The 15,854-nt window shown below is 43.6% G+C and overlaps 1 protein-coding gene across 1 annotated transcript in view; it reads left to right on the top strand.

The window, feature by feature from the left end:
* Positions 1 to 13,876, top strand: part of RAB38 (RAB38, member RAS oncogene family) — a 77,110-nt gene extending 63,234 nt beyond the window's left edge. Inside the window, exon 3 of the mRNA XM_030199346.1 lies at positions 13,535 to 13,876. Coding sequence (XP_030055206.1) covers positions 13,535 to 13,687 — 153 coding nt within the window. The 3' untranslated portion in view covers positions 13,688 to 13,876. The remainder of the gene's footprint in view (positions 1 to 13,534) is intronic.
* The last annotated feature ends 1,978 nt before the right edge of the window (positions 13,877 to 15,854 follow it).

Raw genomic sequence — 15,854 nt, 5'->3', positions numbered from 1 at the left:
TTTCCGTCACATGGATGGCCAAAGTTCAAGGGGGCATGTCGGAGGCGTAGTGAAGGCGGGACTTGGGCGTGCCTAACACTTGGACGTCCTTGACCCATAATCGAAAGAAACAAGGACGTCCCTGACGAACCCTTGGATGACTTTACCTAGTTGTGTTTTTTTTTTCTGCTGACCTGCACTGAATATTCAGTTTATTTTTGGCCAGTTTAAACTTAACCAGCCAAGCTGATATTTGTCGCTGGCTAGTTAAGTTCAAACCGGTCAAAGGTATACTAGCTATATACATGGCCAAACATAGCCACCAAACCTACGCTATAAATTGGTGGATAGCCGGTTATATCGCACAATATAACTGGCTATCTGCTATATGCTAACTGGTGATATTCAGCGAGAGATAGCCTGTTATCCCCTGCTGAATATTGGCAAGCCGGCTTGAGGGCATTTAACCAGCCAGTCCTGGCCTGTTAAATGCTTTTGAATATTGGTCAATCTGTCCAAAATTCTGCTGCACGACTAATATTCTGCCAGTGTCCTTATGCTCATATTAGCCCTCTCCTCAAGTCACTTCACTGGCTCCCTATCCATTTTCGCATATAGTTCAAACTCCTCTTATTGACTTATAAGTGCATTCACTCTGCAGCTCCTCAGTACCTCTCCACTCTCATCTCTCCCTACATTCCTCCCCGGGAACTCCGTTCACTGGGTAAATCTCTCTTATCTTACCCTTATTCACTTGTTCAGAACCCTTATTTTATCATCCTCACTTTAATATTCCCTTATCTCTTGTTTGTCCTATTTGTCTGTCCTAATTAGATTGTAAGCTCTTTCGAGCAGGGACTGTCTCTTCATTTTCAAGTGTACAGCGCTGCATACGTCTAGTAGCGCTTTAGAAATTATAAATAATAGTAGTAGTAGTAGTAGTAATTACTCAAACCTGATGGAAATCTTGAGTGATATCATGTATTTCTTAAAGGTATACAAACGAACCACCAGAGCTAAATTGCTAGTTGTCGGTCAGACTGTCTCCCAACGGTCCCTCTAAACTGTGTGGGACTCCTCCAACTGCATTTCTGCCAACAGGGAAAGGGGAGAGGGGATGGCATTTGATATACCACCTTTCTGTGGTTGCAATCAAAGTGGTTTCTATATTATATACAGGTACTGTTTTGTATCTGGGGCAATGGAAAGTTAAACAACTTGCTCACAGTCACAAGGAGCTACAGTGCGGATTGAATCCAGTTCCCCTAGTTCTCAGTCCACTGCGCTAACCATTAGGCTACCCCCTCCACTCCATAGCAGGTGGTACTTCAGTACCATGTTTTCAATTTCTAGGGGACAGACAGGCTCCCTGGAGTCCTTCAGAGCTTGCTATTGAAAACGTGCAGTGGCGCAGGAAGTGGGGGGGGGGGGGCGGTCCGCCCCGGGTGCACGCCGCTCGAGGAGGGGGTGTCGGCTCCGCTGGTTCCCTGCTCCCTCTACCCCGGAACAGGTTACTTCCTGTTCTGGGGCAGAGAGAGCAGGGAACCAATGGAGCCGACGCAGCTCCCAGCGATGTGCAGTCGGGGCGGATCGGCCCTCCCGCCCACTGCCCACTTTCCTATGCTAGTAAGAATGCGCTCCAGGGGGGTGCGTGCCGAGGGGGGGTGAGCCGCGCTACACCTGGGGGGGATGCGCAGCGGCAACCCGCCCCGGGTGTCAGCTGCCCTTGCTAAGGCACTGAAAACGTGATACTGAAATAGCAACCCCCCTCCCCCCCTTTTACACACACACACACACACTGTCATGAATGTAGGACATCTTGCACAGCTTGAAAGGAATATTGCTGGCTCCATAGGAATTTAAGAGCCTTCTCCTGGCTTGGGGCTTTATTGAACTGGATCCAAAGCTGGTATCCTGCAGTTGCATTTGATATATAACTGGAATCATATTCTAAGTCATGGGCTTCAGCTAAACAATAGCAATATATCTATTTTTATCTCTTTTGTTAGAATTATTCTATCTAGGCTGACATCTAAGAGATAAGAAGGGCTAGATGTATAATGGTTATACAACAGAACCTTTCTCTTGGCCTCTCACAAGCAGCATCACAAAAGAAAACTTACATTTGGCAAGTTTTCTTCCTTTCCTGCATTCCGTTTCCCCCCCCCCCCCCCCCCCCTTTCTGGATTAACCTAGCTGCTCCTGAGAAAATCTCTTATGTTTCTGCACATCGACGTAATTTAAATAAACTGTCAGTCACCGAAAAACCAGGGAGTAAAGGATTGTTATTATTTTCTTTGGATTTAGCTCATGCTTTCACAATGATAGGTCAAGGCAATTAACATTTACATACAGTTGATATTTTCCCAATCCAGAGGGTTTATATTCAGATATAGCAATTTTATAATGGACTTCCTAAATTTTGCAGTTTTACATGCAGTGTGGGAAAGCGCAGGGTACAAATGTAATAAATAATAAATAAATAATAATATAGATTATATCACTTTTCTAAGGGAAAATAGGAACATACTTCCCCTTGAAAATTACTCCATGGCAAAAGTACACATACCCACTTAGGCCTGATATTATAATACACAAATTCCTAGCTAATTTTAAGCATGTGACTTATAAAATATAAATGTAAATGACAATCCTTTGCCCAATCCCAAGGTCATCTCTGCCACTAGGTGGAGTAGGCATCCATCTAGAGCACCAGTACTTGGGAGAGCAACTTTTCCTCTCACTCTCCCTACCATCCCCCCATCCTGTGTGCAACATCTCCCCTCTCCTCCCTGCCACTGCTACCCTGTCTCTTACCTAGGGTTACCATATGTCTCCAGATAAAGGAGGACAAGATTGAGCCAGTCCGGGTTTTACTTCCATTGATGAAAGTAAAACCCAGACTGGCTCAACCTGTCCTTTATCTGGAGACATATGGTAACCCTACTCATATCAGACCTGAATGAATGATCTACCCTCTTTCCTATGAATGTTGTAGTCAGTGGCGTAGCCAAGGGTGGGCCCAGGCCCATCCAATTTGGGCTTAGGCCCACCCAGTAGCAGCACACCTATGATGTGGCTGGCAGGGATCCCGATGCCCCTCCAGCTGAAAACTTCCAACAACTGTCCCTCCTGCCAGCCTTGTAAATAGCAGATCTTTGCCTGCAGCGAGCAGCAACTGATACATACTCATCGCACCAGCCCCACAGCCTTCCCTCTGACGTATTCCCACCTATGCGGAAACAGGAAGTTGCATCAGAGGGAAGGCTGTGGGGCCAACATAAGCAGTGTGTATTAGTTGCTGCTCGCTGCCAGTGAAAATCTGCTATTTAAAAGGTATACAGGGGAGGGGGGGTGTTTGAGAGACCATATGGCACGCTGGCGAGAGAGGGCGAGACCAAATCACTTGTGGGTCAAGGCGGAATTCTTCTGCCCACCCATCTTGGGCCCAGGCCCACCCAAAATGGGGTGTCTGGCTACACCCCTGGTTGTAGTTCCTTTCCTTTTTTCTTATATTTTGTTTATTGTGAACCGCCGAGATCTGCCAGCTAGCTATAGCGCTAGAGCAATTTTAACATACCATAAACCAAGAGGCTTTTCTGTGCACAAAACACTGTTTCATCAGTGAAAATGCTTTTTAAAATGACTTCCTCTAAGTTTGTAATTGAGGCAGCAGAAGGTGAAGTAATTTGCCTAAGGCCACAAGGAGCATCAGTGGGATTTGAATCCCTATTTCACCACTCTAACCTGTGGCTCAGATTAAATGGAATATTCATTTAAATGCATTCAAAAACTATGGGACCCTTTTACAGAGTGGCGGGAAGCCCAACGTGGGCTTACTGCTTGTCCTTCCGGGACTACCGCCAGCCCAACACATCTGCTGATGGTAGTCCCGCCCCGAGTGAGAACCGCTTCCGGTGAAAATGAAAACACCTGGAAATGGCTTGCGCGGTGGTAACCCGACGGTAATTGGGCATCACTTTGCGCTGCCTGGTTACCACCAGGTTACTGCAGGAGCCCTTAATGCCACCTCAATGAGTGGTGGTAAGGGCTCCCCGTTGTATGGAACCGGCGTGCGGGAAAAACGGCCCCCACCACTAGCGCAGGGCCCTTTTTCCCGCAGCTTGGTAAAAGGACCCCTATATGACTAATTGAGATGTGCACAAAACATTTTTTTCCTTTTTATTTTATTTTTCCTTTTTTTTTTTTTTTTTGTGTGTGTGTGGGATTTTCTACATCTTGAGGGGCATAATCGAAAGGGACGCCCAAGTTTTGCTGAGGACGTCCTCGCAAAACGTCCAGGTGGAGGGGCGGGGAAACCCGTATTATCGAAACAAGATGGACGTCCATCTTTTGTTTCGATAATACAGTCGGGGACGCCCAAATCTTGACATTTAGGTCGTCCTTAGAGATGGTCGTCCCTAGACTTGGTCGTTTCTGATTTTCGGCGATAATGGAAACCAAGGACGCCTATCTCAGAAATGACCAAATCCAAGCCCTTTTGTCGTGGGAGGAGCCAGCATTCGTAGTGCATTGGTCCCCCTGACATGCCAGGACACCAACTTGGCACCCTAAGGGGCACTGCAGTGAACTTCATAAATTGCTCTCAGGTACATAGCTCCCTTACCTTGTGTGCTGAGCCCCCCAAAACCCACTACCCACAACTGCACACCACTACCATAGCCCTTAAGGGTGAATGGGGGCACTTCGATGTGGGTACAGTGGGTTTCTGGTGGGTTTTGAAGGGCTCACATTTACCACCACAAGTGTAACAGGTAGGGGGGGATGGGCCTGGGTCCGCCTACCTGAAGTGCACTGCACCCACTAAAACTGCTCCAGGGACCTGCATACTGCTGTCATGGAGCTGGGTATGACATTTGAGGCTGGCATAAAGGCTGGCAAAAAAATATTTTTTAAAGTTTTTTTTTGAGGGTGGGAGGAGGTTAGTGACCACTGGGGGAGTAAGGGGAGGTCATCCCCGATTCCCTCCGGTGGTCATCTGGTGAGTTTGGGCACCCTTTGACGGCTTGGTCGCCCAATTGCTCGTCAGGAATGCCCTTTTTTTCGATTATTTATTTATTTATTTATTGCATTTGTATCCCACATTTTCCCACCTTTTTGCGGGTTCAGTGTGGCTTACAATATGAGTTGAATGTTGGAAATACAATTTGTTACAGATAGTTAGGGATTATATTATGCAGGGTTAAGCGAAACAATTGAGGTGTCGTTAAGGGATGTAATAATGGAACATAGGTATTGCAACTTTGGAAGGAAACAATGGTAGCTTAGGGGCGATAAAAAGACATGAAGTCATATGGTATATAACTTTCTGTGAGTAAAGGTATGAGTGATGTGATATGATGTGATTATGGGTCGCGGATGCCCATGTGTTAGGCACGCCCAGGTCCCGCCTTCGCTACGCTTGCAACATGCCTCCGGGAACTTTGGTCATCCCCGCGACGGAAAGCAGTTGGGGACGCCCAAAATCAGTTTTCGATTATGCTGATTTGGGCGACCCTGGGAGAAGGACGCCCATCTCCCAATTTGTGTCGAAAGATGGGTGTCCTTCTCTTTTGAAAATAAGCCTGTCAGGGAATCATTTTGGGGCGCTTTTACTAAAGCTTATTGCGTGTTAATGGATATTAGCGTGTGCTAAGTGACATGTGGCCCATAGGTTTAAAATAGGACACGCATTTCCCTGGGGATTCTATATAGCTCACCTAGAGATCCATGCTGAAATCCAAGTGCATTCTTTAACTATGCATGTAACTTAATTGTCTTAATAAGCCAATGAGCATTTTTAACAGCACTTAGCAAGCAATAATGAGCACTAATTGGCAATAATTAGAATTTACACGCACAAATCGCTAACTCATTCTGTAATGAACTGCACCTAACATCTCATGCGTACAGTACAAAAGGGGCATGGTTAAGGGCGGGAAAATGGGCATTTGATGGGCATTCTGAAACTTACATGCTTTGTTATAAAATATAGCCCAGTGCGTGTAAATCTACACGCTGGGATTTACGCCAAGTTTTCATTGACGTAAATGGATGCCCATAGTTTTAGGCGTTATAAAATCAACTAAGTGTATTCCATATACCACGCGTAAATCTTCAAGAATACACTCAGTGGACATGTGTTCCACGCGGATTTTTTAGGCCCCATGTATAGAATCTCCCTCTTAGTATGTGCTAAGCTTTTAGTAAAAGGGCCCCTCTTTTACTACTACTACTACTACAAATCATTTCTATAGCGCTACCAGTCATACGCAGCGCTTTACAATTGAAAATGAAGAAGAGACAGTCCCTGCTCGAGAGCTTACAATCTAAATCAGGACAGACAGACAGAACAATTAAGGGTAAGGGTAGGACAGACAGATAGGACACATAGGGATAAGGGACTATTGAAGAGAGGAAGACAAGATAAAGGTTACAAACAAGTGAAAAGTTAGGAGTCAAAAGCAACATCAAACAGGTGGGCCTTTAGTCCAGATTTGAAGGAGGCTAGAGATGAAGCTTGACGTAGCGGCTCAGGAAGTTTATTCCAGGCATAAGGTGCGGCAAGATAAAAGGAACGGAGTCTGGAGTTAACGGTGGAGGAGAAGGGTGCAGTTAGGAGAGATTTACCTAGTGAATGGAGTTCCTGGGAAGGAGTGTAGGGAGAAATGAGGGTAGAGAGGTAGTGAGGGGCTGCAGAGTGAATGCACTTAAGGGTCAATAAGAGGAGCTTGAATTGTATACGGAAATGGATAGGGAGCCAATGAAGTGACTTTAGGAGAGGGCTGATATGAGCATAGCGACTTTGGTGGAATATTAGTTGTGCAGCAGAATTTTGAACAGATTGAAGAGGAGAGAGATGGCTAAGTGGAAGACCTGTGAGAAGCAAGTTGCAGTAGTCTAAGCGAGAGGTAATGAGAGTGTGGATGAGGGTTCTGGTAACGTGCTCAGAAAGAAAAGGGTGAATTTTATTAACTGTAGCTTCTCCCATTTTGCCTGATAGCAATATCAGAGTCACCAATCTATTGTTTCCTAGAACAGTCTTGAAGTCCTTTATGAAAAACTGGTGTTATAGTAGTTGAAGGATTGTAGACCTCGAATGGCTAGGTAGTGAGTTAACCCACATGAGGTGGAATGGGGGCAAGGGTAAGAGGGTTGGAGTCGGCAGTTTTCGCTCTCTGTACGTGTGCAACTTTGCAGGGGGTATGAAATCCACCACCTATGGATGGAAGTGTATTTTGGTGGCAATGACAATTTGGAGGTTGTGGGGGGAAGGGGCTTTCAGACTAGACGGGGAGGGAGGAGGGGAGAGGGCTGAGATACAACTATAAATAAAGACAAAAGTTTTGGATGTAGCTGTATGTTGTCTAAGTACAAAGTGGATAATTTCCTAAAAGAAAAGTCCATAACCCATTATTAAGATGGACTTGGGAACTGCTTATTTCTAGGATAAACAGCATAAAATCTGTTTTACTATTCTGGGATCTTGCCAGGTTCTTGTGACCTGGATTGGCCATGGCTGGAAACAGAATACTGGGCTTGATGGACCTTTGATCTGTCCCAGTATGGCAACACTTACGTTCTTATTTTCAATAAAAGTATGTTGTAATTAAAAGAAAATAAAACTGGTGTTATATTGTCCATCTGGCAGTCCTCAGTTACAGCGACAAGATGTAATGATAGGCTAAAGATTACCAGCAGTAGGTCAGCAGTTTCTGTGCCTTCAGAACTCCAGAGTGAGTATCATCAGTCTTTTGTGGTTTTCCTCTTTACTCTGCTTTGATCCATACCTTCTCTTTCTGTAATGGATATATTTTGTTTTTTTCAATAGAAATACTCAGAAAATGGAGAAAGAAAAAGAAGGAAATATTTCAGTCAGATTAGTTTCTCAGAAAAGAAGTGAATGGATGCCAGGACCGAGTCAGCTTTATATTGCTGATAAGAAAAAAGCATATACGCCTGCAAAACCATAATTTCAATAACATTGCACATTGTACAGCATCACTGGCTTCTGGTTCATTTTAAATTATACATTATATAAATTATACAATGGATGTCTTTACTTTCTTTCACTCAAACTCACCCATCTTGAATCTACTAGGCTTAGAGCCTTTTTCTGTGCTGCACCTCTAATTTGGAATTCTCTTCCGTTATCTCTTCAAACCGAACGTTCAATTTGAAATTTAAATCTAGGTTAAAAGTCTATCTACTTCAACAGGCTTATCCTTTTATTGCTACACCTGATAATTATAATACTCCTTCCCTTCACAGCAGCCTGGGAGGGTATGAAAACTACTTGTTTCATTTATATGTTTATATGTGGGGTTTTTTTGTTTTTTTTTTTACTGTTTTATCTTTACTTTCCTGTTCTTTTACATGAAGGACTTCCTTTTCTTTTAAATGTTTTTTAATTTTAAAAGGGTCCTTTTACTAAGCTGTTGTAAGCGCTAGTGCATGCTTACGGCAGCTTAAAAGATGTGCTCAGGTGTCCTGCGGTAAGTTCCGAGTTTGCATGAGCTACTGTGATGGAAAATATTAAAAATTGCTTTTCAGTCTTGCTTTAATCGATAATACATTTTTTAAAATCCCCTGTCTTTGACCAAAAGTGACTTTCCTGGTATATCTCAAAGAACAGGCTGGAATGTAAGGTACATCTCAGGAACAATGTATGAGATAAGGCACACTCAAGAACAGTGTATAAGATAAAGCACATCTTAAGAACAATATATGAGATAAGGCACATCTCAAGAACAGGTTGGAATGCCTCTGAAGCCATCTTGTGCAGGAGGGAGGTGGGGTATGCTTGAGGTTCAGGAGATAAGCCACCTGGCCAGTGGTTTGTTTACCTGAACTGAGAACATATGACTGAAACTTCATGTACATTCTTGGATAAGTTTTAGCTTAATAAAAAGGGGGCTTTTTGCAGCAGAGCCTTGGGGCTCATTCTGTGGATGGCAGTGGCGATCCTAGCCGGCATGACACCCGGGGTGGATCGCCGATGCGCCCCCCCTCCTGGGTGCAGCGCGGCCCCCCCTGCGAAATGACACCCCCCCCACGGGTGCACGCCGCTGGGGGGGGGGGTTGCCGCGGCGCGCGCCTGTCAGCTGACTTTGCTGACTTCGCTAACTTCGCTGCAGCTCCCTCTGCCCCGGCCGGAACAGGAAGTAACCTGTTCTGGGGCAGAGGGAGCTGCAGTGAAGTTAGCGAAGTCAGCGAACTCAGCTGACAGGCGCGCGCCGTGGCACCCCCCCCAGCGGCGTGCACCCGGGGCGGACCGCCCCCACCGCCCCCCTTGATACGCCACTGGCAGATGGGCGCATCATGCAGAAAAGACTTGTTCCTGGTCATATGGAGACTTTGGGCCTTCGCTGCAATGGGCCCCCCAGCTGATGAGATAAGGGCCTGAAATTCCTGACCAGTGATGTTGTATGTATATAGCAATACAGCTACCCATATACAAAAAAAATCACTCTTAATTTTTGGTTGAGGATGTGTGTGTGTGTGGGGATCAGAGAGTGGGTATGCCTGTGCTAATCAGTTAGCGCATCTACATTATTACATTACTGTGGGTGGCAGCAAGTGCTCATGCAGTAATTGTTTTTAATGGCTGTGCACTAAAGGCAACGTGCTATCATCTAAATGCAGGTGTTTACATCAGCTACAGAACTGGTGTAAGAGGTCGCATCTTAGAGTACATGCTTTTGGGCTAGCATTCTATGAAGAAATGTAAGGGCCTACATTTCTTCACAGAAAAAAACAGGGGGGCCCTTTTACAAAGCGGCAGTGAGACCACCACGGGCTTACCGCATGCTAATCTGGAACTACTACCGGTCCAACGCCAGCGCTAGCGGTGGCTCCACCCGCAGCGCACAGCATTTACGGCACTAGTGGAAATATTCAAAAAATATTTCTGCGGGGAGTTACCCGGCGGTAATTGGGCTGCGCCGTGCGCTACCCATTTACCATGGGGTTAGCGCGGGAGTTTTTACCTCTACTTCAATGAGTGGCAGTAATTGCTCCCCCACATGGCCATGTTGTAAGTGCAATCTTACCACATGGCCGTGTCTTTTTTCAGCCTTTTTACCCACCACGGGAAAAAGGATCTCAGCGCTAGGCAAAAATGGCCTCCGCCAGTAGCGCAGGGCCCATTTTACCGCAGTTCAGTAAAAAGGCTCCTTAAATAGGCAACATAACCAGCACCTCTAGTAGGTTCCCTATTATATAATTACCCTCCATGTGCTTATTCCTTTGTAAACTGACAAACAGAGAACATGAGGTGGGAATGAGTGGGGACTAAGCTTTACATATAAAGCTAGATTCAGTAAATGTGCCAAAACCAAAATTGATGCTCAATGCAATTGTCACAAAATGTCTACCTTCCTGCCTGGGGTTACCCTGCGGCCACTTAGAGAGTCTACCCCCAGCACAGCTCAGGTCCACCTGCACCTGCCGCTTGTGCTCTATACTAGCACCCTCTTCCCACTGACTGAGTCTCAACTGCCTCTGGGCGAGTCTCCCGCTCTCAAATTATCCCCAGTGATTTCTAGGTTACTGGAGGCCAGGCTCCCAGTGGTCCCACAGTTTTCAGAAAGCACTCACAGACCCAACACACAAACCATCATGACTCTTTATCAGTCCAGACAGGCAAAGTCAACAAACTGAACATTGTTTGTTGTCTTAAAAATTGAATAATGAACAGAAAAAGTACAATCAGAAACAATAACAAGTAACTGAAATATGGATCAATTAAAAAAATATCTAGACATTTGTTTACTTTCTAAATACCTGGGAAGATCAGAAAATACGCTGCTCATAGATTATCAAATATGACTGATTACAGGGCCTCAGCAAAGAGATCTGTCTCTCTCTTCTCCTGGGCTAAGACTGGGGGAAAAGCCAGTAAAGTCCAAATGAAATTGAGTTCCTGGGCCAATCAAAGCCCAGAACAACAAGTTTTAAAAGTATACTGCTCACTGTACTGTAGATTATTTCCTCACTGAGTGAAACTAAAGAGGGAACATTCACGTTTCTATAGAAGCTTTAATATAACACATGCACCTCCTGCTGGCCACTAGAAGAAATACACTTCAGGAAATAAGGCAGTTTTAAAGGGTTAAAAAAATCCACTGTTCTGTCACAGCTATTGTATAATGGGCACTCAGAGATGAGCGTCCATTATAGAATAGCATTGAGGGTTGATTTCAGTGTCAGGACTTCCGCCTGCTGAAACCAGGTGTAATTCCTGGTGCTCAATTTGAGTGCACATCCCCAATATTCTATTTTATAAATTTATTTGTTACATTTGTATCCCACATTTTCCCACCTATTTGCAGGCTATAACACTGTACACATGTCCATGCTCTTCCCATGGCCACGCCCACTTTTGGGATGTGTACTTTGGGATTTGGGTGAACATTGTTATAGAATAGTGTGCAGGAAAATGTGCACACAAATCCAAATTGCCAATTGGCACTAATTGGCTCATTATCCAATTTAGGGGTCCTTTTACTAAGCCACAGTAAAAAGTGGCTTGCGATAGTGTAGGTGCAGGTTTTGGGCGTGTGCAGAAATATTTTTCAGCGCATGTACCAAAAATGCCTTTTTAAAAAATTTTGCCGAAAATGGACGTGCAGCAAAATCAAAATTGCCGCGCGTCCATTTTGGGTGTGTGATCTTACCGCCTGCCATAGACCTAGCGGTCAGGAATCTGCGCAGTAAGGACCTACACGTGTCAGATGCCACTTGGTGCACGTCCTCTATGTGCATCCAAAAATATTTTCAGACACGCATAGCGGACGCGCGCAAAAATGAAATTACCGCAAAAGGCATGGGGTAGTCGGGCAGTAAGTCAGTTTTGGAACATGTTGGGTGTGCGTAGAGACTACCACGGCTTAGTAAAAGGGGCCCTTAGTTAGGCACATTTTGGATTGGTGCCCAAATATCAGCACCCAATTTTGGGTGCCATATATAGAATCCGTGGGATAGCGTGCTATGATAGCATGTGTTAACTGTTAATGCAGCAGATAATGTAGGAGAGAGTAATCCACCTAAGTGGATGAACACTAACTCCCACGTAAAAATAACAGCACAGAAAGAGAGTGGGAAATGGACCAATGACTCCGGGAGAACGGGAGATAAGATTTCAAAGAACCACTTTATTCAATGACTCGACACAGAAAACTGTGTTTCGGCCAAAAGGCCTGCCTCAGGAGTCTAAAAACAATAAATATTTAAAAACATAAGTTCAAATAAACAACAATAATAAGAAAATTATACATCAAACAAAACTAACAGTATATATATAGTTAAGAGATAGACTAGAGTAAAAGCATATATATATATATATCTTATCACCCTATAATATATGAACATGTTCTCTATATCCGATATACCATATAGAGTCCCCACGAAAAAACAAACATAGAGACATGTAATTATATATGTATATATATGTGCCATTATTTTATTTTATCTCCTATTTAGACCATATAAGTTCGTTTCCTTTATCATTCTGCATTATTTATATATATATTTTTTTGTAAAATTATGTCTCTATATATATTAATAATTTTGTATATATATATTTTTTTTATATATATATGCTTTTACTCTAGTCTATCTCTTAACTATATATATACTGTTAGTTTTGTTTGATGTATAATTTTCTTATTATTGTTGTTTATTTGAACTTATGTTTTTAAATATTTATTGTTTTTAGACTCCTGAGGCAGGCCTTTTGGCCGAAACACAGTTTTCTGTGTCGAGTCATTGAATAAAGTGGTTCTTTGAAATCTTATCTCCCGTTCTCCTGGAGTCATTGGTCCATTTCCCACTCTCTTTCTGTACAGATAATGTAGAACAGTTAATGGCATCTCTGTAGGTTGCATTAAATGTATCTGGATTATCTAAGGCAGTTAACATGTGATAAGCATATTGCCTCCTGGTTACCTGTATGGGAAGATGTTGGGCATAAGTCCAGCAATTAATACTGAGGCTTTGCAGTTGCTGTGAATTTATTCTAGACATTGTTTAGTTGTTCTTGGTGGAGGATGTGTTCTGGGGAGGGGGGTACTGGATGGGGGAGGTCAGAGGCTGGATTGGGGGGTTAGGAGGGGAGATGACATCAGGACCTGCTTACTGCAACCTGATGCTACCGGGCAGTAAAATAACTGATTTATGGCCCTAACACATCTTGTGGTGTATCACCGCAAGTCGCATTATGGTATTTACATAGTTAAAGGGCAAATAACATGACTTAAGGCCCTAGCATAGCTTGATAATTACCTCCTCCCCCCAATATGGTACAGTTTATTTTAAATACATGAAACAAAAAACTGAATGAAAAGCATTAACAAAATGAAATGAAATGAAACGAATGTAGAGCCCTCAATTTCATAACCGCAGCATTGGTATGGCCCGACTGAGTTCTAAGTGCTGTCCATGATTATTTTGATATAAATGTATCTATTCGGACACAAGACAACGTTCAGATTTCAAGGATCTTATGCACATGTTAAAAAAAAAATATTCCATCCTGTTTTCTCTTTCTTTCCAGGAAAACGTAAATATTGAGGAAGCCGCCCGATGTCTGGTGAAGTTCATAATGGCAAGTGAGAATGACATCACACCGTCTGCAGAGCCTGATATTGTAAAACCTCAAATGAATCCTTCCAAGATTGTTAGTTGTTCTGGCTGCTTCAAATCCTAGAAAGCTTTTTTCACTTAACAATACATGAATTAAAAAATAAGAATTTAAAAAACTGAACTGTGTTTGCGGCTTGGCAGTTCTTTCCCCATGTTTAATTTAGAGATGGGAAATTTACACCCTGAATTTCACATCATGGCAAAAGAAGTATTTGTAAAATAGCACCAACCGCCTGGATTATCTTATGTTGTATCTATGAGAAAAAAATGTTTAATAAATCATGATTTCATCTCTTGTGTTGAAGGTCTTTGATATGGAATTTTATTACAATATAACGGCAGAAGAGAAAAAAATATATTAAGAATATTACTAAACCAAATGAGGCAGGCTCATCATTTACAGGACAGGAGCTTCATAAACCAGATCCTGAGGACTGAATGGAGTAATTTTTATTTTTTTTCTTACATTTGTGTCCTGCGCTTTCCCACTCATAGCAGGCTCAATGCGGCTTACATATTATATACAGGTACTTATTTGTACCTGGAGCAATGGAGGTTTAAGTGATTTGCCCAGAGTCACAAGGAGCTGCCTGTGCCTGCAGTGGGAATTGAACCCAGTTCCCCAGGACCAAAGTCCACCACTCTAACCACTAGGCCACTCCTTAACATTCTATGTAGAAGCCTGCCCTTGCAGCCGCGCAGGCTTCTGTTTCTGTGAGTCTGACGTCCTGCACGTACGTGCAGGACGTCAGACTCACAGAAACAGAAGCCTGCGCGGCTGCAAGGGCAGGCTTCTACATGGAATGTTGCTGGTGGAATAGCAACATTAACATTCCATGTAGAATCTCAAATAGTAGCAACAGAATCTCCAATAGTAGCAACATTCCATCTAGAATCTCCAATAGTAGCAACATTCCATGTTGTTGTTACATTTGTACCCCGCGCTTTCACACTCATAGCAGGTTCAATGCGGCTTACATATTATATACAGGTACTTATTTGTACCTGGAGCAATGGAGGGTTAAGTGACTTGCCCAGAGTCACAAGGAGCTGCCTGTGCCTGCAGTGGGAATTGAACCCAGTTCCCCAGGACCAAAGTCCACCACTCTAACCACTAGGCCACTCCTCCACTGGAAATGGAAATGGAAAGCAGGGCCGGTCTTAGTAACTGCGAGGCCCTCTGCAAAACAGTTTGTGAGTTTATGGGCCCCCCCCCCCGTCCTGTCTAGCCCCTCCTCCACCTAGCCCCACCCCTTGCTGACAAGATTTTTCTAAAATATTTTTAATTTTTTTATTTATAAAATTTCAAATAAAGACAAATCAAGCAAAACTTGTACAGAAAATATGATTCAAATAAGCACAAGGCTATCATAGAAAATCTAGTATTAAGCAATGAAAATAACCAGAAATTATTCTGTTAAGTCCACTGCTATTAGCAGGTCCAATTCTCATAACATAGAGGAGAATAAAGGAAAAATATGAATTAAATAAGGGCCCCTTTTACCAAGCTGTGGTAAAAGGGGCCCTTGGGTAGAATCGGTGTGTAGCGAGGCCCCGTTTACTGCTGCAGGTAAAAGAAAAAAAAAAAAGAAATATCTGTGCGGTAAGTGCACACTTGCCATGTGGCCATTTCCAGGGGGAGGCCTTACCCCCACCTATATAGGAGGCAGTAAGGGCTCCCGCGCTAACCCAGCGGTAAAAAAAAAAATTAAAAATTCCTGTTGTGCTAGAAATAGCACACTCTGAGGGCGGCACCACCGTCGGCTCCTGTGGAAGGCCAGTGGTAGTAGGATTGGTGTGCAACTAGGCCATGGTAACTCTACTGTAAAAGGCCCCTAAGAGAAGAACAGGGCAGAGTACTTTCAAATTCTCTATTACTGTAACCCACCAATCTGGAGAGGCAAACCCGGAGATCCCCTAGTAGTCGAAAAAGTGTCAAGTGCACAAATTCCCAAAAAGAATCAAACGTGTGGGGATAACTACTACTACTACTACTTATCATTTCTATAGCGCTACTGGACGTACGCAGCACTGTACACTTGAACATGAAGAGACAGTCCCTGCTCGACAGAGCTTACAATCTAATTGGGACAGACAAACAGGACAAATAAGAGATAAGGGAATATTAAAGTGAGGATGATAAAATAAGGGTTCTGAACAAGTGAATAAGGGTTAGGAGTTAAAAGCAGCATCAAAAAGGTGGGCTTTTAGCTTAGATTTGAAGACGGCCA

This window comes from Microcaecilia unicolor, chromosome 4, assembly GCF_901765095.1.
Source record: "Microcaecilia unicolor chromosome 4, aMicUni1.1, whole genome shotgun sequence".
In the NCBI taxonomy this organism is placed as follows: domain Eukaryota; kingdom Metazoa; phylum Chordata; class Amphibia; order Gymnophiona; family Siphonopidae; genus Microcaecilia; species Microcaecilia unicolor.
The sequence above is the reverse complement of the archived record's forward strand: the minus strand, read 5'-3'. Positions and strand labels throughout refer to the sequence as shown.